The sequence below is a fragment of the Culex quinquefasciatus genome, chromosome 3 (assembly GCF_015732765.1).
Source record: "Culex quinquefasciatus strain JHB chromosome 3, VPISU_Cqui_1.0_pri_paternal, whole genome shotgun sequence".
NCBI lineage: Eukaryota > Metazoa > Arthropoda > Insecta > Diptera > Culicidae > Culex > Culex quinquefasciatus.
The window spans coordinates 43326429-43349782 of record NC_051863.1 but is presented as its reverse complement, the minus strand read 5'-3'; the positions used below and the strand labels follow the sequence as shown (position 1 = coordinate 43349782).

Here is a 23354-nt window from a genome sequence, read left to right as displayed (position 1 = left end):
CGCGCGCGACGTTGGCCGTTGCAGCAAACAACAACAACAACAGCACGGATGCAAGAGTGAGAGCGAAAAACTGCCAGCCAGCCAGCCAGTTGTCAAAAAACATTCGTCGCCCTCGGTTCGTTCGGATTCTCGGATCTGCTCCTGCTTCGTGTCGTGGTGCATAATTTTCGATTCCTCGCCGTCCGTCCGTCCGTCTTGGGTGCATCCCCCTCGGAAAGTGCAGTGTTTCTTTTTCGCGTGTGTGTGTGTGTTGTCCATTTCGCGTTCCATCTGGATTTCCTCCGGTGGCTGTGGAAGGTACTGCGTGTAAAGTTCGGTTTGGCGGCCAGAACCAGTCGGAACACAGCAGTGACTTTGCCCACTTTTGAAGGTATGTTTTTCGGGTGTTTTTTTTTTGTTGAACAGATTGGTTGAGGCCAAAGTTCACCCACGGTTATCAGCCTCGGGTGCTTTTGCGTTCCACGAAGTACCAGGAGTTCCGGTAATCTGTACCCCCCCTCCAGGAGCCAACGTTATCGACCAGGGCACACAATTGGATGATTGTTCAATATGGTGCAGAGCAGACACAATATTTTTCCTCCAATGACGATACAGTTGAGTGTGACGTAATTAGAAAATCGCGACGATATTATTTTCCGTGGCCTGGTGCAGCAGTGGCCGCGGAGGAATTTTCTTGTCAAGTATGCCTACGGTGTTTTCGGGAAAGTGTGGCGTAGCCTGGAAAATTAGGTCATGTCATGCTTTGAGTGGTACAAAAGCCCGAGAAATCAACTCCAGAGGAGGCCAGTGAAAAAAAATGAGTCAATAATCGTGCGGTTTGTGACTCATCGAAAGTTGCCTACGGTGGAATTTACGATTGTCGTTACTCTTATTGCTCTTGCATTGATAATATTTTCAGGGAAACAAAGTAAATAAATGAATAAAAGCATCGAATCATAGAGTAATTTTCGTGTACGCACACGCACGTAAATAACTCTATTGGCATTTAAAATATGCACAGCATCCGAGGAATTTCTTTTCTTCTTATTCCAAAATGTTCGAATTTTCGAACAAAAATATATAAAAAAAAACATTTGAATGAAAAAAGTGTTTTAAAATGCATTATATATCTGTCCAGTTGTTATGCAATTCAAAATGCAGAAAAATGTATTTTAGATTGTTTTTAGTTGATTTAACTTCTATTTTCATTAAAATTTCAAAAACTTTGAAAAATATTTGCAACGGCCTTATTTGAATAAACAAAAAATACAAGCATTGAAATTATAAGGCAATTGTTTTTTTTTAAAGTATTTTTTTTTAATATTAGCTTAAAGTAGCATAAGGTAGCAAGCTATTCCAGTATCTAACAGTGTAACAACATTTCAAAAGGGCGAAACCTGCGATCCTGCCGTTTCGGGAAAATCAACATTAAAAATTTTGCAATTTCGATCAATTCCTATTTCCACAAAAAAGCACGAAAACCATCAATTTTGTCAAAACGTAATAGAAAATAGCAATAATTTCATCATAGAGAGCAATTTGAAATTAATTAAGGTGTTTTTGCTATTAAAAATTGAGAAAAAGAAATTACGCCTTTTTGAAGAGCGTGCCTACATTTTCGCCCCAACGTATTCGCCACCCACTCAACCAAAACAACGGTTTCGCCCGTCAGGTTACGCCACAAAGCAGAAGTAAACAACAGATTCGCCCTTTTGTTTTTTGTTCATTTTTCGGGGTTTCAAAGAAAAAAGTGGTGAAACAACTATTTTATCATTGTGAAACGTTACAGTCAGTGATAATACTGTGATATTTGCAACCTCAGTGATAAAAAAATTGTTCTAGAAAGCCTTCATAAGGAGTCCGGTTCAGGCCAAGACTCGTTGAGCTAGGATACACCGTAAGTAGCAAGTTGGTTTGACGATGTGGTCTATATTGAAGTGACGTTCCTTGGGGTGTCCTCGCCGGAAGTGGGAGACATGGCACCCCGCGACACCATCCTGCCTTCTCAATCTTTGCATAGCTTCAATGGTTACGGAGGCGATGATTTTGTACGGTATTCCTCCTAAACCTCCCTACACTAACTTTTTGTCCTGCAACTGTCTGACCCAGAATCCCCGAATGTCCCAAGAACCGGTAAATTATGGACCTTTATAGCTAGATTGTGAAACCAGACCAGATCCGATACTACAATAATTGAAATTAAAAAGTTATGTATTTAGGATCATACAAATCTGTGTTTGTTGTGGAATTGTGGTCAGAGACATCAGAAACATACATTTTGATCCATTTTGAGGATTGTCAGATTAAAATTCACCAAATTATAACGAAAATTTAGTGTTTGTTAAATATACGTCGGAACTTGCAGAAAACACTACATCCGCCCCTCGTGATTGGGTGAAAACACAAGGTCGGAAACTCAATTTGGTTTGTTTTGATTGATGTTGTTGATAAGCCCTTTTGTTTTTTGCTTGTAAAACTACGTATTTTCGGAATTTCGTGATGATGGGGGGTGTGTTAGAATCAGTTTTGTTCGCTTTATATGATTCTGACAAAAACTCAGTTTGTTTACATCTGAGGGTTTCGCCCTTTTGAAAAGTTGTTACTGAACTCAAAATCGACAAAAATGCATATGGGACATTTATGCGAACATGGGCAGTATATATAAAATATTTTAGTATTCACGAAATAGTAGTTTTTACAACAAGTTGCGAAAACAAGATTTTTTTCAGCATGTGTCGTACATTGTTCGAGTTGGAATAAATACGACGAGTGCTAAAAAAATCAAGTTCAAGTGCTTACAACATTTTTCGCAATTCCGCTTTTTGAATGCAATTTTATGTCAAACATGTCATGTCATGTTGAAAAAATGTTACTGTTCGATACAAATGTTGAAAAGTTCAACTTTTGAGCACCCATTTCAGTGTTGGAAAGTAGGACTTTTCGGCACTGGTTTTAAAAAGTATTGTATTTTTTTGCACAACAATGTTTTTGCGGTGTTGAACAACGGAATGTCAGAATAATGCCAAATATTTTAGATCCAGTTTTGTTTTTGAATAGGTCTTATATACATAAGAAACACAATAGCTTATAGGACCTTTTCAAAAAAAAAAAAAAAAAAAAAAATCTAGATATGATAAATAATGCAGAAATAGTAGTTTATGCAACAAGTTGCAAAAAGAGGTTTTTTTCAGCACGAGTCGTACATTTATCCAACGAGGTTAACGAATTTTCATGTATTTTGTCAATACATTGGTTAAATCAATAAAATGTCGAAACAAGTGCTGAAAAGTTCAACTTTTCAGCACCCATTTCAGTGCTGAAAAGTAGAACTTTTCAGCATTTATTTTGAAAAGTGTTGCTATTCGATTCTGTTATTTTTGGTACAGAAAAGTAGGCTATTTCGTCGTTCAAGAATGACAGGAAAAGTAAGTAGTTTCACGACGGAATTGCAAAAAATACATTTACGATTGTTTTCTGTTGGATAGACTTCTATTTTCATTAAACATTTTAAGTTTTTTGAAAAAATGTTTTTTTGCCACCTGATTTTTTAAACAAATTTTGAAAGAGGGAAGAAGGAGGAGGTGGGGGGCTGGGCGACATAAACGTTGAAAAATATTTGCAACGGCCTCACAAACTTTTTCACAAAATATCGTATTTTTTGTATTTTCACAAAAAAAACTAATAAAGTAAAAGGCGTACCGCCCCACCGTCACGAGATATCGAAAAATGGACCTCATGTTCGTGATCAGGGACCAAAATTACCCCTTAGAGCAAAGTTTCACGAAAATTGAAGAGGGGTCGGGACAACTTTTTCCGATTTCGTGTGAGTGCGTGGAGAATTGCCCACGTATTTTGTGAAAATTTGAGTATTTAAAATAATAATATAACTAATGAAGTGGAAAAGCATACAAAATTTCGCTTCGTTTGATACCCATATTGTAAATTTTGAACATTTAAGTATTTTTGAAAAATAACGGTATTTTGTGAAAGTTTCAGGAAAATGAGTCTTCGTCCATTATCGGCGATAAGACTATCGTTCAGAAGAGTTCTTGCAAATGAAAAGGGGCAACTTATGGTTTGGTTGAAAATTAAGGTGGTTCACGATTAGGGTGTTTTAAAAAATCTAATTTTTCAGGAATATTTTTGGGAATTTTGTCCAAGACACTAAAATTTTATCTCGTAATCTACGCCTTCTACGAGCAAACCTTCAAAAATCAGTTTTCTAAACTAGGCAACTCAGGTTTAAGTTTTAGAGAAAAGTGATGTTCAGGGCACTTTTAGAGTGAAAACGATTTTTGCCATATTTTGGGTTTAAATGATAATTTTCAATGGAAACCCAAAATATGACCAAACATCGTTTTTTTGACAATTTGGCTCAATTCTGAGGGCAGATTCAGATTCAGCGGCCAAAATTACATGGAAAAACATATATTTGGACAATTTTCGAGTTCGTTAGGGTGGTCCCATATGGTTTTCCCTTGAAAATTAGACAAAGAATCGTATGCTGCTAAAAATTTTGGGATGTTGTAAAATTTGGGACAGATTTAAATGCTATTTTTTACCAAAAGGGGCTCAAAGTTTCCCCCGTTTACGGCCGGCCGCTCAAGTTCATCACCTACATTCTAAATGGAATAATTTCGTAACGGAGTGTCGCTCGAAACCCGTAAAACAACCGAAGAGAACTTGTCTGAGTGGTCGTCGCCGTCGCCGTTGCAAACAGCCTTTTTTCAATGCCACATGTACTGCTACGGGACTGTTTTGACTGACTGCAATTTCCATATCCATCCATCCGTATGTAAAATGCTGTAGGCCTGTAAGTGTGGCGACGTGTTTGATACGACGCTGCCTCGCACATCGATAAAATCAATCGATACGGCTGGAAATCCGATTTTCCGGTGCTAATTTGCTCACAGACAAGGAGATGAGTATTGTTTATTTTAATCTTTCGGTAGTTGGCACTGCTGCGCAATCTGTCGGTTCTTTGCGAAACTAAAATTACAACATTTTAATATGGCCGTTATTTTTGGCGACGAAAAAGGGTTTCGTGACTGTTTGTCTGTGATTTACTTCTGTTTAAATTTAATAGACATTGAGAGCGAAAGGAACGTAATAAAACGGTGCTGGTTGATTGCTCCACTATCTAAAGACGCGACCGACCGTTGACTTTGGAAGAAAACGTGGAATCGCCGACACCTGCTGCAGCAGATAAGCTCAAATTAGACGTCATCGATTGATGCCTGAAACAGTGTCTGTTGGCGCCACGTATAGGTGTGATTGTGTTGGAGAAACACCGCGGAAATCAGTTACGAGCACGCAAAGATTCCGTGAGTCATTGCTGGTTTGACAACGTGGAACAAAAATCACTTGTCTTTTTTCAGCTGAACAAAAAAAAAAGCGCTGATGCAGTTTTGATTGCTTTGACATTTTGAATCAGCCAAAATTCTGTTTTCATCGCTTATGTACTTCCATAATTGAAGAAAATAAAGCTCGATGAGTCACCAAGGAAAAAAAAAACAGCTGATAAACCTTCCCGTCACGATTTTCTTACGAAAGGCCATCCGATGGAATGATGTAAGCCTTGCGTATTTTGCCAATCAACAACGCGTGTTTCCTGTTGAGTGCACGTGCCTCATACAGTGTATTGATTTGTTTGATCTGGAGTCTACTCGATTGTACCGGTTGAATCGAATATTTTGAAGTCTTCGATTACAATTTAAGTGTTTCAAAGAATAATTGCTGAACGATGCAATTTTATCATTTTTTTCCGATTAAAAAAAAGAGTCAAGAGCTATGAGTTCTTGCGTAATAATTTATTTAACTTCATAACACCGAATAACGTAAATGTTGGTAACATTATTTCCAGAACACCAACTATCGATTATGTCTTTCAAATAGTTTTCTATAGAGTAAAACTGAAACCTCAGTAAAATTTTCTCATCTCAAAACCATTGGTAGGATTTCAAATTTAAAAAAATAAACTGATAATTTCTGATCTGTCTCAAAAATTAAAAATTTGCATAAAACCACTTTTAGGTTTTATTTCAATAAAAAACAAAAATAAATGTTTTACAATGTATTGTGTATAGTTTTCTATCAAAATAGAAATTGTAGGTGTAGACAACAATTAAAAACATGTAAAAGATAGCAATTTTAAAACAGTGCTCTTTATCAATCAGTATAATCAGCAATTCCCCACGAATGCAGCATGGAAAAAACAAAAGTGCTCGGATCGGGCTCAAAATTTTTCTGAGGGTTCCCTGGCCGAAATAATTAGACCCGTATTTTTTTGTTTGGCCATTAGTGTGACCTACGCCGTGTTAGGGTGGTCTGAAAAATGGCTATTTTCGTCGATTTTCGCAAAAACCACTTTTTTCGAAAAATCATAACTCCTCACCATTTTAACCGATTTCAACTGTCTAGCCTAACATATGAAAAGGGCGTATGAAACTTTAAAATGCCGTTTTGACAGAGTCTGGACCAAAGAGCCTATGTCTGGAAATATTTTTATCGGATTCTCCGGACATTTTTACGTAACATACCAAAAAATAGGAGGAGTTCATTAACAGGATTCCGAGATATGATTTTTTGAAAATAAAATCCGTGTTTTTTGACGCGCCGAGCGCGTAAACCGGAGAATGCCAATGCCAATTGAGCAGTTCTCTAGGATTTCGGTCATTCGATTTTTTTTGTATTTTTTAATCCGACTGAAACTTTTTTGGTGCCTTCGGTATGCCCAAAGAAGCCATTTTGCATCATTAGTTTGTCCATATAATTTTCCATACAAATTCGGCAGCTGTCCATACAAAAATGATGTATGAAAATTCAAAAATCTGTATCTTTTGAAGGAATTTTTGATCGATTTGGTGTCTTCGGCAAAGTTGTAGGTATGGATACGGACTACACTGGAAAAATAATACACGGTAAAAAAATTTGGTGATTTTTTATTTAACTTTTATCACTAAAACTTGATTTACAAAAAACACTATTTTTAATTTTTTTATTTTTGATATGTTTTAGAAGACATAAAATGCCAACTTTTCAGAAATTTCCAGTTGTTATGAATTTTTTAATCAATACTGATTTTTCAAAAATCGAAATTTTGGTCGTAAAATTTTTCAACTTCATTTTTCGATGTAAAATCAAATTTGCAATCAAAAGTACTTTACTAAAATTTTGATAAAGTGCACCGTTTTCAAGTTATAGCCATATTTAAGTGACTTTTTGAAAATAGTCGCAGTTTTTCATTTTTAAATTAGTGCACATGTTTGCCCAGTTTTGAAAAAATATTTTTGAAAGCTGAGAAAATTCTCTATATTTTGCTTATTCGGACTATGTTGATACGACCTTTAGTTGCTGAGATATTGCAATGCAAAGGTTTAAAAACAGGAAAATTGATGTTTTCTAAGTTTCACCCAAACAACCCACCATTTTCTATCGTCAATATCTCAGCAACTAATGGTCCGATTTTCAATGTTAATATATGAAACAATTGTGAAATTTTCCGATCTTTTCGAAAAAATATTTTGGAATTTTCAAATCAAGACAAACATTTTAAAAGGGCGTAATATTGAATGTTTGGCCTTTGTGAAATGTTAGTCTTGATTTGAAAATTCCAAAATATTTTTTCGAAGAGATCGGAAAATTTCACAAATGTTTCATATATTAACATTGAAAATCGGACCATTAGTTGCTGAGATATTGACGATAGAAAATGGTGAGTTGTTTGGGTGAAACTTAGAAAACATCAATTTTCCTGTTTTTAAACCTTTGCATTGCAATATCTCAGCAACTAAAGGTCGTATCAACAAAGTCCAAATAAGCAAAATATAGAGAATTTTCTCAGCTTTTCAAAAATATTTTTTCAAAACTGGGCAAACATGTGCACTAATTTAAAAATGAAAACTGCGACTATTTTCAAAAAGTCACTTAAATATGGCTATAACTTGAAAACGGTGCACTTTATCAAAATTTCAGTAAAGTACTTTTTGATTGCAAATTTGATTTTACATCGAAAAATGAAGTTGAAAAATTTTACGACCAAAATTTCGATTTTTGAAAAATCAGTATTGATTAAAAATTCATAACTCGGTCAGTGATTTTTGCACAACCTGAAATTTCTGAAAAGTTGGCATTTTATGCCTTCTAAAACATATCAAAAATAAAAAAATTAAAAATAGTGTTTTTTGTAAATCAAGTTTTAGTGATAAAAGTTAAATAAAAAATCACCAAATTTTTTTACCGTGTATTATTTTTTCCAGTGTAGTCCGTATCCATACCTACAACTTTGCCGAAGACACCAAATCGATCAAAAATTCCTTCAAAAGATACAGATTTTTGAATTTTCATACATCATTTTTGTATGGACAGCTGCCGAATTTGTATGGAAAATTATATGGACAAACTAATGATGCAAAATGGCTTCTTTGGGCATACCGAAGGCACCAAAAAAGTTTCAGCCGGATTAAAAAATACAAAAATTAAAATTGAAGAAAAAAGACCGATTTCGTAGAGAATTGCTCAATTGCCAAAAAAAAAATGCTGATTTTTTTCCAATATAGTGAAATTGTTCAGGCAAAACATCTAGAAATTCATGAAATTATAGTTTTTGCTAATGTTTCTTTTTCCGTCTCTGTGGTGCCAAAAAATGTTTTTTTAAACCTATTTGTGATTTGTAGTAAAAAAATTGTTTACACAAAGGTCAGAAGTTTTGTTTTTTTCTTAAAATTTGGAAAAGGACTGGAGAAAATGAGAATGTTAGTGTAAACTAAGTTTTTAATTTTGGCTTTTCGAATGAGGTGTAAACTATGTTTTTGATTTTATACAACTCTGGAGTGTTTTTTGAAAAGGTCTAATAATTTTTTTGTGTTTTAGGCGTTTTAATGCCGTTTTGAGTCAGGGGTATTCAAAAGCACCCTAAAAGCAAAAAGTGAACATTTTGTTTATTAAACATTTTCAAAAACAAAAAAATAGAACTTTGAATACATTTCATTTTGTTGGTATTATTTCAAAACAAGTTTTTTTTTATTATATTGATGCTTTTTGCTATGTATTTGGTAACGTCATGATTCGAATTCCCGGACGCTTCGAAACCCGGACACTTCAACTTGTTTTATCAATTATTTTGATATAAGTTCGCATTATAAATGTCAAAACAGTGGTTTTTGATGAATTCTAACATCAACTTTCATTTAAAGTTTGTTTGAACGCTGTAGTTAATGCCAAAACAATTAAATAAAATAAAATTATAAGTTTACCAAAAATGCGAAACATTTCAACGGAAATATTTCATAGGCGTCCGAAGCACCGGGAAGGCAAAGCAGAAATTTATGTTTTTGATTTTCTTAAATTCTAGCCATTTTTTATAAAAACTATCGATTGTTTTGATGTTAACAGCTTGTTTGAGACCTAAAGAATGCCATTCACTAACATTTCAGTCCAAATTTGTGCGATTTATAAGCAAAATCGAGTGTCCGGAATTCGAAGCAAAAGTGTCCGGATTTCGAATCAGCTTTCAGCAGTGTCCGGGATTCGAAGCACAACAAGTCATTTTAATTTTCAAATTCTGATGAAAAATTGTTAGAAAAGACATATTTTGCATGCATTCTCTTAAAATTGACTGTTTATGCTAAATCCTGATGATATTTCCACATTTCCAACTTATTACATGATTTTTTGCCAGCTATAACAAAAATAATATGTTACTAAGTGTCCGGATTTCGAATCATGACGTTATTGCCCTCGAAATTTCGATTGAAATATTTTAAACTACACCCAACTGGCAGTCGCATGATTGTGATGCATGGCGGCATGAAAGTATATCAGAATCTGCATGAAATCTGTCCTCATGCATTTTTTGCGATATAGGAGTATGACATTTTTGCCCGTTACCGACAATTATCGACATTACCGACGGCTTTTTGGTTGTATTTCACAAAAAAAAACACTTAGCAGAACGAGGATTGAACCACCAACTTCTTGGTTATTGATCCGACACGCTACCGCCGCGCCATGGACGCTTGATGAAAAGTGAGTGAAAGAGCACCAACATATGCTTCTCTTTGGAGTGTTGCTCGGGGACGGGCCAGCATTATATGTGGTGGAGACAACTGCAGACCGCTGAAATGTTTGCATGCGGGCAAAAATGATCTACGGGCAAAAAATGTTATAAAATGTGACATTTTCTGCAGCAAATCCACTGTTGCAGATTTTGAGATATATTTTTCCTTTGGGTGTAGAAAAATACAATACAGTACTTGTTCGGTAACTGGGCGTTGTTTAACTGAGCTGCTTTTTAACTGGGCGCTCGATAACTGGGCTGTACTGCCCATGTTAAACGAGTTAAATTTTCCCGAAAAAAACTTAATTTTCTCCTGATTTGTAGAACAAAGTACTGGATGTTTTAGGCTTTTCTGAAAGATCACATGATTTTGAACCAAACTGCATCAATAACTCAAAAGTGATGGAAATACATAGTGGGGCATTTATGCGATCATGGGCAGTGTAGCCATCTTAAAAAGCAGACAAACGTCAACAACTAAAAACAAACCAAAATGACCAAGGATCTGTAAGCCCATACATCCAATTGAAATGTGGTCAAAGACAAACTTATGAGAAATTGGACGAGCTTTCTGGTAAAAATATTTACGAGACTGAAAAATCAAGTCTGTCATATAGAAATTGCCAAAAACCACCAAAAATCCTATTTTTTCAATATTTTTATTTTTAAAACCGCTGCAACTTCACAAGGATTGGACTTAGGACAGTGATCAATATGGAGACTTTTATGTAAAATTGTCTGGAGAATCGACTCTCGTGTTTTGTTTTTGAAAATTTTTACGTTTAGAGCACCTTTGAAAAAAAAACAGTTTCAGTAAATGATTTTTGTATTTTTTTAGGTGAGTTGCTCCATCCTGCATTTTTCGTGAGTCTTTTTGTAACATCTTAGGCTAATTTCACAAAAAATTTGAGCGAAAAAAAATCGTGGCCTCACCTTCAAATTTGACTTTTAAGCTTAAAAATCGAAAAATCTCATAAAAGTGGAGTGTTGTTTTCTTTCAGTGTATTTTTTTCGGAAAGCCCGTCAAATTTCCTACAAGTTTTACCACTTTTTGATACGATGCAACGGCTTCGAGTTACAGCAATATTTATATTACGAAATATAAAAATATTTAAAACACTTACGCCTTTCTCAAATGTCATTATCGAGTGAAACTGGCTCCATATACACAAAAATGGCTTATATATGCGTAGGATAACATGTCTACAAAGTTTCATTGAAATCGGAGAGGGTCGGGTACAACCGATCCCTATTTGACATGGAATTGCTCAACAGTAAACTAATTTCAGATTATCTTTTTTAAGTTTTAAAAATACCGTCTTTAGAAGTGATATTAGATTTAAGGGGTGAGATTGGGTCATACAAATATTCTGAAATTGGTATGAATCAATCTCACTCCCACAACCCCTGATGACGGTAAAAAATGTAAATTTGAAAAAAGAAATGAAAAAACATGTATTTGCAATACAGAAAATTTCTCATTTAAAAAAAAAATGGGTGCTGCAAAATTGAAAGAAAAAGTTAAATGAAAAAAGGATGTGAAACATTAAAAAAAATTAAACTAAAAAAAAGGAAATAAATTCAAAGGTTTTAATAGTTTTGAAAGTTATAATTCAAGTCGCAAAAATTTCTAAAACAAAACCTTTTAAACATTTCTAGCGTCTAGCGAAAAACCACGCTTCATACAAAATATTGAAATTTTGTTTGGAGAAAAAGCCAACGTAAAACGTCAAACGCTTGCTTCACTTTTCGCTTAAGATCAAGAATTGAAAACAAGAAGAAAACGTAAAATAAACGAATTTTAAGGGGTTACATAGATGTAAATCGACAAAAAAGTCAGAGGTTGGTGTGACCACACACTTAATTATATTTAAAATCTGTTTTCAGGGCATTAAAATATACATTTTTTTCTATCATAAAAACAAATTTGAATAAATTTGGTTGTATCATTGCCGAGATATAGCTATTTGAAGTAAGCAGTTTCAAAAAACGGGTGCCACGATATTTTAACTCTGCCTTGACCAAATTGACTCAAAATTTTGGTAAAGACTCGTTGAACCGGTCCTGTGTGCATGACGTGGGCCAATTTTCAAAAAAAACTTATTAAACAAAAAGAAAAAAATAGTGTTGTGCTTTTCATACAGAAATCGTCAGTTTTTGATTTTTGTATTTTTTTAAAAGCAAAAATTTCAAAATCGGGCTTCGTCATGCACACGGAATATGTCTTGAGAGTCTTCACCCCAAATTTTAGCCAATTTGGTCCATCCCATCTCGAGATATCGTGGTACCCGTAAATCAACTCGGTGTTTCGAGAAAAACGCTCAGAAGGATTGACAGTCCGCTTTGCGCACGGTAAAATTTTGAGCTTAAAATCGTCTCAAACTCAGTTTAATCATGCAGTTTCTTCATGAAACTTTCAGTGGTGATTGAAAATTGTTTTTCTAGTGGATGCAATATTTTTTTTGAAGTATGAAATTTTGTGATTTTTTACATGTATGTAACCCTTTAAAAGATCCTGTAACAGTGAGATTCATGCAACTATCGTCAATTCTTTGAAATTCTTTTTAATGTCCGGAAAAGATGACTGTTATTGCTGGTAAACAGTGAACGAATTTACTCATTGTTATCTTAGGATAGTTCACAATTGAAGGATTGTTCATAATTTTAGCGAAGTTTTTTATGTACAATAATATTTAATGTACAGAAATCAGTATTAAGCCGAATTGTTTATAACAAATGTTGAGAAATAAAAACGTCAATTGGTGCAGAAGATTAAACTAGTTAATTTATTAATATCATCATCATTCCTACAAGCATCTTGTTTTTTCAGGCCTCGTCCAAAAGCAACACCAAATTTCCGCGTTCTTGCAGCCAGACTCAGCCCGCGAGAACTACGAGAGATAACCTACGCCACGCCGAATTCGCCGGAACTGTTCGTGAAAGCAGCTTGAAACAATAACTCAATACAGAATGCCGTTCAAACCTTCAATCGCTCTATCGCAGTGGGTACAGCTGAACCGCCCGATGACGTAGACCCCCGCCCGCTCGGCCATTGGGGTTTGACTGTATTTGAGGAGTCCGCGCCGCCTCCGACGTCGTCGTCGTCGTACGGGTTGAAAGTGAACAAAAGCCGTATTAATACATACAGCAGCGCAGCGCAGCGATCAGCGGCAGTCAGTCGGCCAGATTCAGTCAGATTCCACGACTCGGAACTCGCGGGTGCTTTTTTTTTGGTGCGACGGTTGCTGCTGATAACGTGCGCGCGCGAGAGAGTGTTTTGTGCGTTGTACGCGACGATCTTACGGAACTGTGCGTGAAGCGCGTTCTTCCAGCAGAGTGTGTGCACTTGCTGCGTTGCTCGTAAGTAGGACAGACCTTGACGGTCGGGCACTGTCGCGTCACAGGTCAAACATTCTCGCCCTCTCACAATAGAGTCCGCTTGCAACACGTGGATCAAACATTCTGAAACGATACCCCCCCCAGAGCCATGTGACGAGGTGATGCTCAGCCAATTACTCAATCAAGAAGCTGATTGCCATTCACTTACTAAATTGGCTGTGATGGGGCACCCTTCGCGCAGTGCAAATTGGGGTGTTAATAGAGCGGTGTTCTGACGGTCGTCGCGGAATCAGATGACATGGCAGTTGCACACACGCGAAATCCGCCGGTTGGTTGATAAGATAAAACGTGGGAGTGCAGCAGTTGAGTTGCTATATGCTGAGCTGTTGGGTTTTTTTTCTTTCGGAGTGTATGTTTGTTTTGCGCATTAGACCGGAGATTATTCGCTGCGCGATTAGGGCCGGTGGATGGGAATTTTAGTTGCGAGAAGAGCTTGAGATGTTTTGCTGTTGGTTTAAAATACGAATCGGGACTTGATCAAACTTGTCAATTTGGTAGTGAAAAGATGCAAGTGAGTTACAGATTACTAGATCACTCAGGAACATTTTTGTGGTCATATTTAAGCTCGATAACCTGAAATGAGACACAAAAACTTGTTTGGCAAAGATTGAAAATAATCGAATAATCTAGTCTGACCGTTTTTTCATTTTTATTTTTTCTACAAACAACTTGTTTGGCCTGTTTTTCAGATTCCTACTTCAAAATCAAATCGTTAGCTTTCAAGTTGTAAAAAACTGCACAAAATTAACATAGTTTAGGTGAAATACTTGTATTTTCATTATTTTTTTCTATTTCGTTTTATTCAAACAAATAACTTCTTAAAATAAATAAAAAAACGCAATTAAGCTCTAATTGAACGTCAAAGTGCTGGTATGCCAACATTGGATGCATGGAGTTACTGTTCTCCACATATTTTACTTTTAAATTTTGGGGATGTTGCCTCAATACATGGCATAAGTTGACCCCAAAAAAAAACTTGACAAAAGTTGTACCTTAAACTAAACATTGACAAAGTTGTACCTTAAACTTTGAAAAATCTGAATTGCAATATTCCTGTTTTCGATAATTTGAAGGTCAACAATTTTAGTTATTCATAAAACAGATAATAAATTATAGAAACATGCTAAAGATGTGATAAAACCTATTTTACAACCAAAATATTCAAAATATCGCATAATTCTATCAAAATTTTTATTTTTGGATTGATTTTTTAAATTTTAAATTTATTTTTTCCTTCTATATTTCTGGAGTTTTTTTTAAAAGGTCCAATAAACCAAATTTCCAGTTTTTGCTTTTTAGGTGTTTTTGAAACCGCATTGAGTCAGGGGTATTAAAAAACACCCAAAAAGCAAAAACTGAAAATTTCGTTTATTGGACCTTTTTAAAAAAAACTCCAGATTTTGAAAATTTTATCCAAGTAAAAAAAAAAAAATAACACAATTCGAGCTTTTTCAAGTTGCGTTAAAATCGACAGAATTGAATTTATGTGATTTCGCGGCCAATAAATAAAATTGTAAATTTTTAGTTGCTAAAGGCGTTTAACTTTGGAGGTAGCAAAAATAAGGGGGTGCGTTTACTGACATCAATTTTTGTGTATGTTAAGCCAGTCGCACTAGAGATATTTTTGTATTTCGTAATTGCAACTTTGTTGTATCTTGAAGTGGTCAAAAACAAACTTGGAGGAAATTTGAGAGGATTTCCTCAAAAAAAATACACTGAAAGAAAAAAAACACACCGCTTTTATGAGATATTTAGATTTCAAAGGTTAAAAGTCAAAATTGAAACGATTATACTACCTCAAAACTTTGTTGGAAATAGCCTAATATGTTGTAAAAAGACTCACGAAAAATGTAGGACGTAGCAAAGCTAAAAAAAGGCACAAAACCCATTTACTAAAACATTTTTTTAAGTGGTCTAAACGTCATTAGGTGGTTGGTGCCTTCCTCACATTTAGAGTGTAATGCTAGGTAATATCTAAGATCCGGCCTCCACAAAGTTCATAAAGAAAACTTAAGTGCTTATAACTTTTGATAGGGTTGTAAGATCTTCAATCTACTGAACTCGTTGAAAAGATATTTCAATTACCTTCTCAACGACAAGTCGCATGATAGATCCGGAAAACGTTTTCATCGAAATATATGAGATCTGGCCACTAAAAAGTTCATAAATAACACTTAAGTGCTCATAACTTTTGATAGGGTAATCAGATCTTCAATCTACTGAACTCGTTGGAAAGGTCTTTTGATTACCTATCCAACGACAGGTCGCATGATAGATCTGGACAACGTTTTTGTCAAAATATGTGAGATCCGAGTGAGAATTTCGTTTTCGAGTGATTTTATAGCCTTTCCTCAGCAAGGTGAGGAAGGCAAAAATGTTGAAAAACAGGGATTTCAGCGATTTTGTTTTGTTTTTTCGGCTATTTCTACATGTGCGACTTGTCTTTACTGTATCGAAATAATTCGAGCCAAACATTTCATTAGGGCACAAAACCAAAAACCGCGATTCGAGAAAATCGCTTGCAAAAAGTGCACAACTTGTTTCAATTCCTATTTAAAAAAGAAGCTTGACTGATGGTATTTTTACTTATGATACGATAAAACACATCATTATCCTCAACTCTGCTTGAATGCTTTTTAATTTATGTTGATTTTTGCAATAAAACTCATTATTTAAAAAGATCTCGTTTTTAGGCCCTTTTAAATATCCAACTGTTGTTCATAATGGGCCCTTTCTAGATGCAATTTCAAAGAGAATTGAAAGGGCACTAAAGCGCTGTCATCCGATTGTTGTGTTGAATGATGTTTATGGGACCTTTTGTTCAGTAAGAAATAATGAGGAATTCAGCGAACATTATGTTAATTGGTGAAGTTTTGTGATCGAATGGTGAGAATAAGGCATGTGAAACATAAAAATTCTTCAAATGTGTACTGAACAGCATCCGCGGGACCGTTTTAAATATTGTGTTTCGGTGAAGTTTTTTTCTGCAGAAATCTTTAGTGAAACGTAAACCAAACGTTGTTTTGAAGTGAATTAGTGTTAAGAATGTATGAAAAGTTCACTTTATAACATAGAATGTTCCTCAACTACGAAAAACTAAAGAAAAAGAAAAGGGCACAATTGAACTTTTTTTCTGGTTCGGAGTGAACATTGTTATGGGCCCTTTTGAGTTTTTGATTTTTTCAATAGGAAATTGTTTGTTATCAATCTGATTCTTGGAGGGCATGTAGGGAGTGTACTAATGAATGGAATAGTGGAATAATCCCAAATGTTTACGTTTTGGTTTTGTGCCCTAATGAAATGTTTGGCTCGAATTTTCACCGGAATGCTCGTCCAATTTCCCATAAGTTTGCCTTGGACAGCGTTTTGATTGGATGGCAATAACCTGGATAGTAAATTGACTTACAGCAATAATCAAACGAGTTAATAGAGCAGTTAATAGACTACACTGAAACCCCGATGGTTTGACACCAATTGTTGTCAAACGAACGGGGTCACTTTTTAGTTTGATACCCCCTTTACACAGAGCTCACATCTACTACCAAACTTTGGTATGATAGTAAGTGTGAGTCCCGTGTAATAATGACAGTTCGTCACTTTTTAGTTTGATCTTGATCAACTAACAAACATTAAAAGTGTCAAACGAAAAGGGACCAACCACCGGGGGTTGAGTGTATTTGTTTTCCTCCAAGTTTATGTCGTATTTAAAGGTTACAATGGTATGCATTAGTTAACCTTCTACAAGCTAGAAAATAATAATCAATTTTTAAAAATAATCCTTCAAATTGGAAAGAAAAGTTCTTAAAATTTTAGAATTTTTTAGGATTTTACCTTTTGAAAAAGTCGAAATTTCGCCATTTCTCACTCCGTTGCAACGTCAAAGAGTAATGAAAAGTTCAACTTAAAATTGTTCTATACCATACGAGACTTATTTCGAAAAAAGTGGTAAATTTTGTGACGTTGCAGCGCCGGAATGTGTCATTAGCATTTTAATTTTAAATGGGATTTTACCCGTATACATTTTCATTTTGTAATTTTTGAAACAAAATGCATTTTTACGGGTTTAAGAATTTTTTTAAAGTAACTTTTTAACAACCTTCAATATTTGGTTCGAAATATTTACGTTATTCACATGCTATTACAAATTATGATTAGTATACCGTAAACCGGGGTGACATTGATAGGATTTCAATTTATTTTTGAAATATTTTCCAACTGGTAAGGGGTTTCCCAAGATTATTAATTTTAAAAAATATACTGGGGTTTGGGCAGCGAATGACCGGGAAGGTTAAAGCTGCCGGAAATAAAGCAACAACAACAACTGGGGTAGGCCCCACAAAGTACATGCACTTTTTTTTCAATAGTGTTTAGATAGTTATAATTTTTCTTGTAAAAATCAGATTTAAGATGTTCAAATTTCATTTTTACGTCAAATGTACCAAATAAGGTTGCCGATATAGTTTTTAAGGAAAAAAAAATGTTTATATTTAGTTATTTAAGTTTATAAGCTTTTTAACAAAATACATATAAATTTCAGGTAAAATTGTAAAACAGTCGAAATTTTTCCGGAAATTCGTTAAAACGAGTTTTGTTTTTAAAATTATTGATTTATATTGCATTTTAAACTGATTTCGAAGCATGAATCACAAGTTTTTACATTTTACATAAAATTTGATTTACTAACATTGCCTATAAATTCGGAGATTTTTTTTTAATTGTGTTTCAAAAACATATATTATTTATTGTTTACAAACTTATTTTGCCCTCTCTTAGTGGAAAATTGTCCAAAGAATCCGAAAATGCATTCCGTTTTCCGATTCAAAATCATGTTTATTGAGAAAATCATTTTTCATCAACTTTTTCTTTATTATAGTTAACTAACTTTTTATTGCGCGTATCTAGATAATATCAATTTCAGTGATTTTACAAAACGCCAGGGTGGTATGACCGCATGACGTGCGGCTTGTTTGAAAAATAAGATCATAGCAACCGTTAAATATTCTGTACGATCAAAATATCTGTCATTAATCAACTGTTTTCTTATTTAGTTGACTATTTCCTGCTTACAAAAAGAATTTTTTTTTTTTAAATTTAATCAAAAGTTTTTCTTGAGGTACTTTGAACACTCCTCTACCACGGTCAGTATGATTTCAAACCATTGCGTACGTATTTAATTTGTACTCTTCATTTTGCGGAAAAATCTGAAACCTATCAAAGTCACCCTGTTTTATGGTAGTTCAGGTAACAAAACAATAAATAGCATTCTTATGAATCATTAGAAGACCAGACGCCAAACATATATTTATCCTTTTCCCATTATCCCCTAATTTGCATTTGATGTCTGGTATAGAGTCGTTACAGAGTCTACAACTGTTTTGGCAAGTTTTCACTTTCACAAAGTTCTGGCTCACACAATTACAACTCGGCGTCAGAATCGCCAGACGGGCGCCTTACTGTTTAAATATTCATGTTAAGGGATGGTGCCAGCACCGATACCTTCTGCCTCCTTCTTCCCTCGTGTCAAAGCGGACACGCAATTTTCCAATCCATATTTCCCTTCTTTAGGTACGCCGTCACACATTTCTATTACGTTCTGTTTAAAGGAACCACGCAAAACCCATATAAAATAAATTTACCCTTTTCTTTTTCGCTTTCGTTTCATTCCAGGTCAGCACCGGATCGACCGCGAAACTGAAACTACTACGTCGTAGTTTCGCAAAATTTTGAGCAAGGGGAGAGCGTAACGATTGCAGCAAAGCTGGCGTCCCCGGCGGTCGTGATGCAACAGGAGGAACCGTCGCCCACGGGCAGAATGTCCCGCAAGCGGCCACGTGAGCCCGCGCCAGTTCCGGCTAGTCCGGACGAGTCGTCGTCGGTGTCCATAACCATTCCGGAGCGTCCCAAGAACGGAGCTGGCGGAGCAAAGAACGGCACAGATTCTGGCGTGAGTGGCAGCAACAGCGGCAGCAGTAACAATAACGGAGCCACACAGAAGCGGTTCAGCAGTATCCGAATCGAGGACGATGGGATGGAGACCGGCAGCAGTGACAACTTTTGGCCGCCCAGCGATGAGAGCATACGGAACGGGCATGTCAGCTTTGGTGAGTGCGATATAATGTGGCTGGAAAAATTTCACTGTTTTTATTTTGTTATTCACATCCATCATTTATTCAAATACATCATGTCAAACATTCGTGGTTTTTTTTTGGGATACATAATAAAGACTGAAGTAAACGACGTTTCTTCATGATACATGTTTCGTAATGATGAAATCGCTCTATTATTTCTCGTTGTTTAAGGCGTTACATACAATTTATTCAATCTAATAAAAATATGATTTTCAATCACTCCTGAATGTTTCATGAAAATATTTCATGATTTTTTGAATTCAATTTTTTGATTTTTTTTTTTATTTAAAATAGCCATATCTTGGCGATGCTACAACCAAATGTCTTCAAATTTGTTTTGAGCAGTTCTCTAACGAATAGGTAATTTTTTTCTTTATTTTAATTTTTGTATTTTTTAATCCGGCTGAAACTTTTTTGGTTTCTTCGATATGCCCAAAGAAGCCTTTTTGCATCATTAGTTTGTCCATTTAATTTTCCATGCGGATTTGGCAGCTGCCCATACAAAAATGATATATAAAAATTCGAAAATCTGTATCTTTTGAAGAAATTTTTTGATCGATTTGGAGTCTTCGGCAAAGTTGTAGGAAAAAAATGATACAAAGTAAAAAAATGGTGATTTTTAATTTACTTTTTTTTCACTAAGGCTGGTACAAATATTTTTAAAAGTTTTTGTCACCCCCCCCTTCAAAATTGGCCCGAAAAATCAGGGGGCAAACAAAATATTTTTACAATAAACTTCAAAATTTCAATGAAAATTCAAGTGCAACCAGCTGAAATCAAATTAAAATACATTCTCCTGCGGTTAAAATCATTTTTAGCATGTTTGGGTTTGTTAAAAAATCTTAAGATTTTTTGAAAATTTTCGATGCAAAATCTTTTTTTTCGATACAATTTTTGTTTTTGTCAGATCTTAGATTTTTTGAAAACTAATGATTGCAAAACAACTGAACTAGTGTAAAATGCATTTTAAAACACTTTTTTCATTGAAATGTGAAGACTATGGCTTGTTATTTAAATTTTTATATTTTTTTATTTTTTTGCCCCCCCCCCCTTGACCTTGGCCAGGGCCGAGGGACAAAAACTTTTTTAAATATTTGCATCGGCCTAAAACATGATTTGCAAAAAAAAAATATATTTTTTTTTAATTTTTTGATATGTTTTAGGAGACATCAATTGCCAAATTTTCAGAAATTTCCAGAATGTGCAAAACATCTTTGACCGAGTTATGAATTTTTGAATAAATACTGATTTAAGTGAAATCGAATTTGCAACCAAAAAGTACTCCAGCAAAATTTTGATAAAGTGCACCGTTTTCAAATTAAAGCAATTTTCAGGTAACTTTTTTAGTTATTAATTTTTTTTAAATTAGTGCCCATGTTTGCCCACTTTTGAAAAGAGACTTTCTAAGTCTCACCCACACAACCCTCCATAATGCAGAACGGCTTCTTTGGAAATATTGAAGGCACCAAAAAAGTTTCAGCTTGTTTAAAAAATACAAAGAAAATCGAATGACTGAAATCTCAGAGAATTGCTCATAACGCTTGCTACAAAACTGTTTTTTGATGTCAACAAAACACTTATTAAACATTTTCCAATAGAAACGCCGAAAAAAAATGGTTTAACACATGTGTTATTGTCATTTTGGAATGAAAAAAAAGCGTTCCGGAATAAAGCCGTTCTATAATCCGGATTCCTCTATTTGACCATCGGGAAAATGTCCCCCGAGTGGTCAATCTGGTTCCAGAACGATCCATGCATGCAAAAACACAACTTTTTATTTGAGCAATTCTATAACAAACCCGGAAATGCATTTATTTTTTTTAAAGCCTTATAGGGGAAATACATATACCCTTTCCAATCAAACCCCTATCACAGACAAACAGACGGGACACTCGAGTGCCGAACCATCGTCCTCCAAAAACGGTTATTTCAAAAACAATTTTGTTTCGGCATCCACTCACCCGGCGCTGATGGCGCTACTGTCGTGACAGATCGCCCGTCTATTCTCAGTGTGTGTGAAGCGTGTTTTTGTTTTCAAATTGAGCGTGAGCACGTGCGAAGCAGCAAATGAGAACCCAAATATTTATGGAATTCTGGAATTCTATCCGTGAATCACAATCCAGGCTTTCCAGGACAAAATTGGGGCAGTCTTGGCCATAGCCTCTTGCCCCACTATTAACCCGGTAGGCCTGCTCAACTGCCTGTCGATGTCGAGGTTGCTGCTGCGACGCCGGTTACTACAGAGGAAGCCGGAGGCATCTCCTTCGGAGCAACCTGCTTACCCTTCGTGGACTGCTGCTCAGATTGCTGCTGCTGGTCGTCCTTATGGCCTTTTGGCGATGTTGCGCCACTCAATCTTTTTCCAGTTCAGTTTCTGTGGTTCTGTTTCGATGTAAATTTTGCGGCAGCATTTTATGGAATCTTTGCCACTTTTTGCTTTTGTTGTTTGACGCAACTTAACGGCGCCGTGGACACGTTCCCCGTGGAAATTTCCAAAACGCCCATCGTGGGGATCAATTCCGGTAGGTTTGAATTGGATTTATCTATTTCGGCGGCCACTACTGGTGTTTTCGTATCTTGTTGATGATGGTGTCAGGTGTAATGAGTCGAGATTTCAGTGGAGGCGAAATCTTCGACAGAACTTGATAGCAACTGGGATGACCAGTGATTTGGTCTCTGTCGTTGCTGGTGCAGCCGCATGATTTGGCTCATGAGGTTCTACTATTGGAAACGGAACCGACCCACCGTCATCTTCGGCCTTCGCTGTTGATTTTTATTCTTTTCATCGAGTAGCAACAACAACATTATTTCGATCAGCTGTTGATGTTTACAATCGTTTAGGCTTGATTGTCTCACGCATACACTGACGTGGCACATGGCAGTAATGGGTTTGTATTGGTATGTTTGGGCTGCGCTTCGGCATCAGCTCACCAGACAGCGCTGGCGTCGCCGTGATTTGGTGATTTGATGAAGGACGATGGATTTCAAAAATAATTTGTATGGAGAGTCACGTCTGTTTGTCTGTGCCCCTATCTTCGTCATATGGAGAGTTTGATGCTCGATTAAAGCTCCAAAAATATTTTTCAGGCTATAAACTTACCAGCAACAGCACCGCCTCGAGTAAGCACGCAAATGTGTGCCACTTACTGGCTAAAAAGATCAAATTTAATGCACTTTTGATCATAATTTCTATTTTGCGAGACTAGAGGGTGACGATTCTCGAGATTTTGAATTTCCCGGGAATCGAGAGTTGAATTTGGCCATTTCCCGGGAATTCCCGGGACCCGGTAGTTTTTTTTAACTATGCCAACAGTGCCAATAATTTAAAAAAGAAAAGCAATGAATTCAATTACAATTAATTCATACTTATTAAAAGAAACGTTAATTTAATTAGCCTGATTTCTTCAAGGAACTATTTCAGCCATTAGATTTTTTTTCTTAATCTGCAAATACAAGATCGTTTTTTGAGCTTTTTGGGACACAAAATTGTAGTTTAAAATGTTTACGAGTCTTAATTCGCACACAGTGATGTTTCAAAAGTTGTTGCATGCACTTGTAATTAGATTTTTGTGAAGTAAAAAATAGCAAATATATAATTTCCTAGTATCGCAATGTGATACATAACAGTTCAAAACAATTTTATGATTCATTTCTTGTTTAAGGTCAACTGAAAATATGAATTGAAAAAATATTTACAATTATGAGGAAACCCCGAATGTTCGGACCTTAACAAAGATTGAGGCAATCTTTACAAATTGCCAGAGTTTTTTATTCCAAAATATATTCTAATA

General features: G+C 35.4%; 1 protein-coding gene and 1 long non-coding RNA gene across 5 annotated transcripts in view; one reads left to right on the top strand and one right to left on the bottom strand.

Moving 5' to 3' along the window:
- The first annotated feature begins 75 nt into the window (after window positions 1-75).
- The window catches only part of LOC6052245 (choline-phosphate cytidylyltransferase B), a 70857-nt gene continuing 47578 nt past the window's right edge, over window positions 76-23354 (top strand). The window contains exons 1-2 of one of the 4 annotated variants that reach the window (XM_038259087.1): window positions 76-370; window positions 19103-19536. In XM_038259087.1, the coding sequence (XP_038115015.1) occupies window positions 19215-19536 (322 nt within the window). In that variant the 5' untranslated portion in view covers window positions 76-370; window positions 19103-19214. Of the gene's footprint in view, window positions 371-13257; window positions 13397-13803; window positions 13947-19102; window positions 19537-23354 lie in introns of those variants that run through there. The other 3 variants (XM_038259088.1, XM_038259089.1, XM_038259090.1) reach the window with 3 other exon arrangements.
- Window positions 12796-13146, bottom strand: LOC119768668. Its single transcript, XR_005278134.1, has 2 exons — window positions 13020-13146; window positions 12796-12966 (listed from the first exon to the last, which is right to left on the bottom strand). It is a non-coding gene; the product is annotated as an uncharacterized LOC119768668 (long non-coding RNA).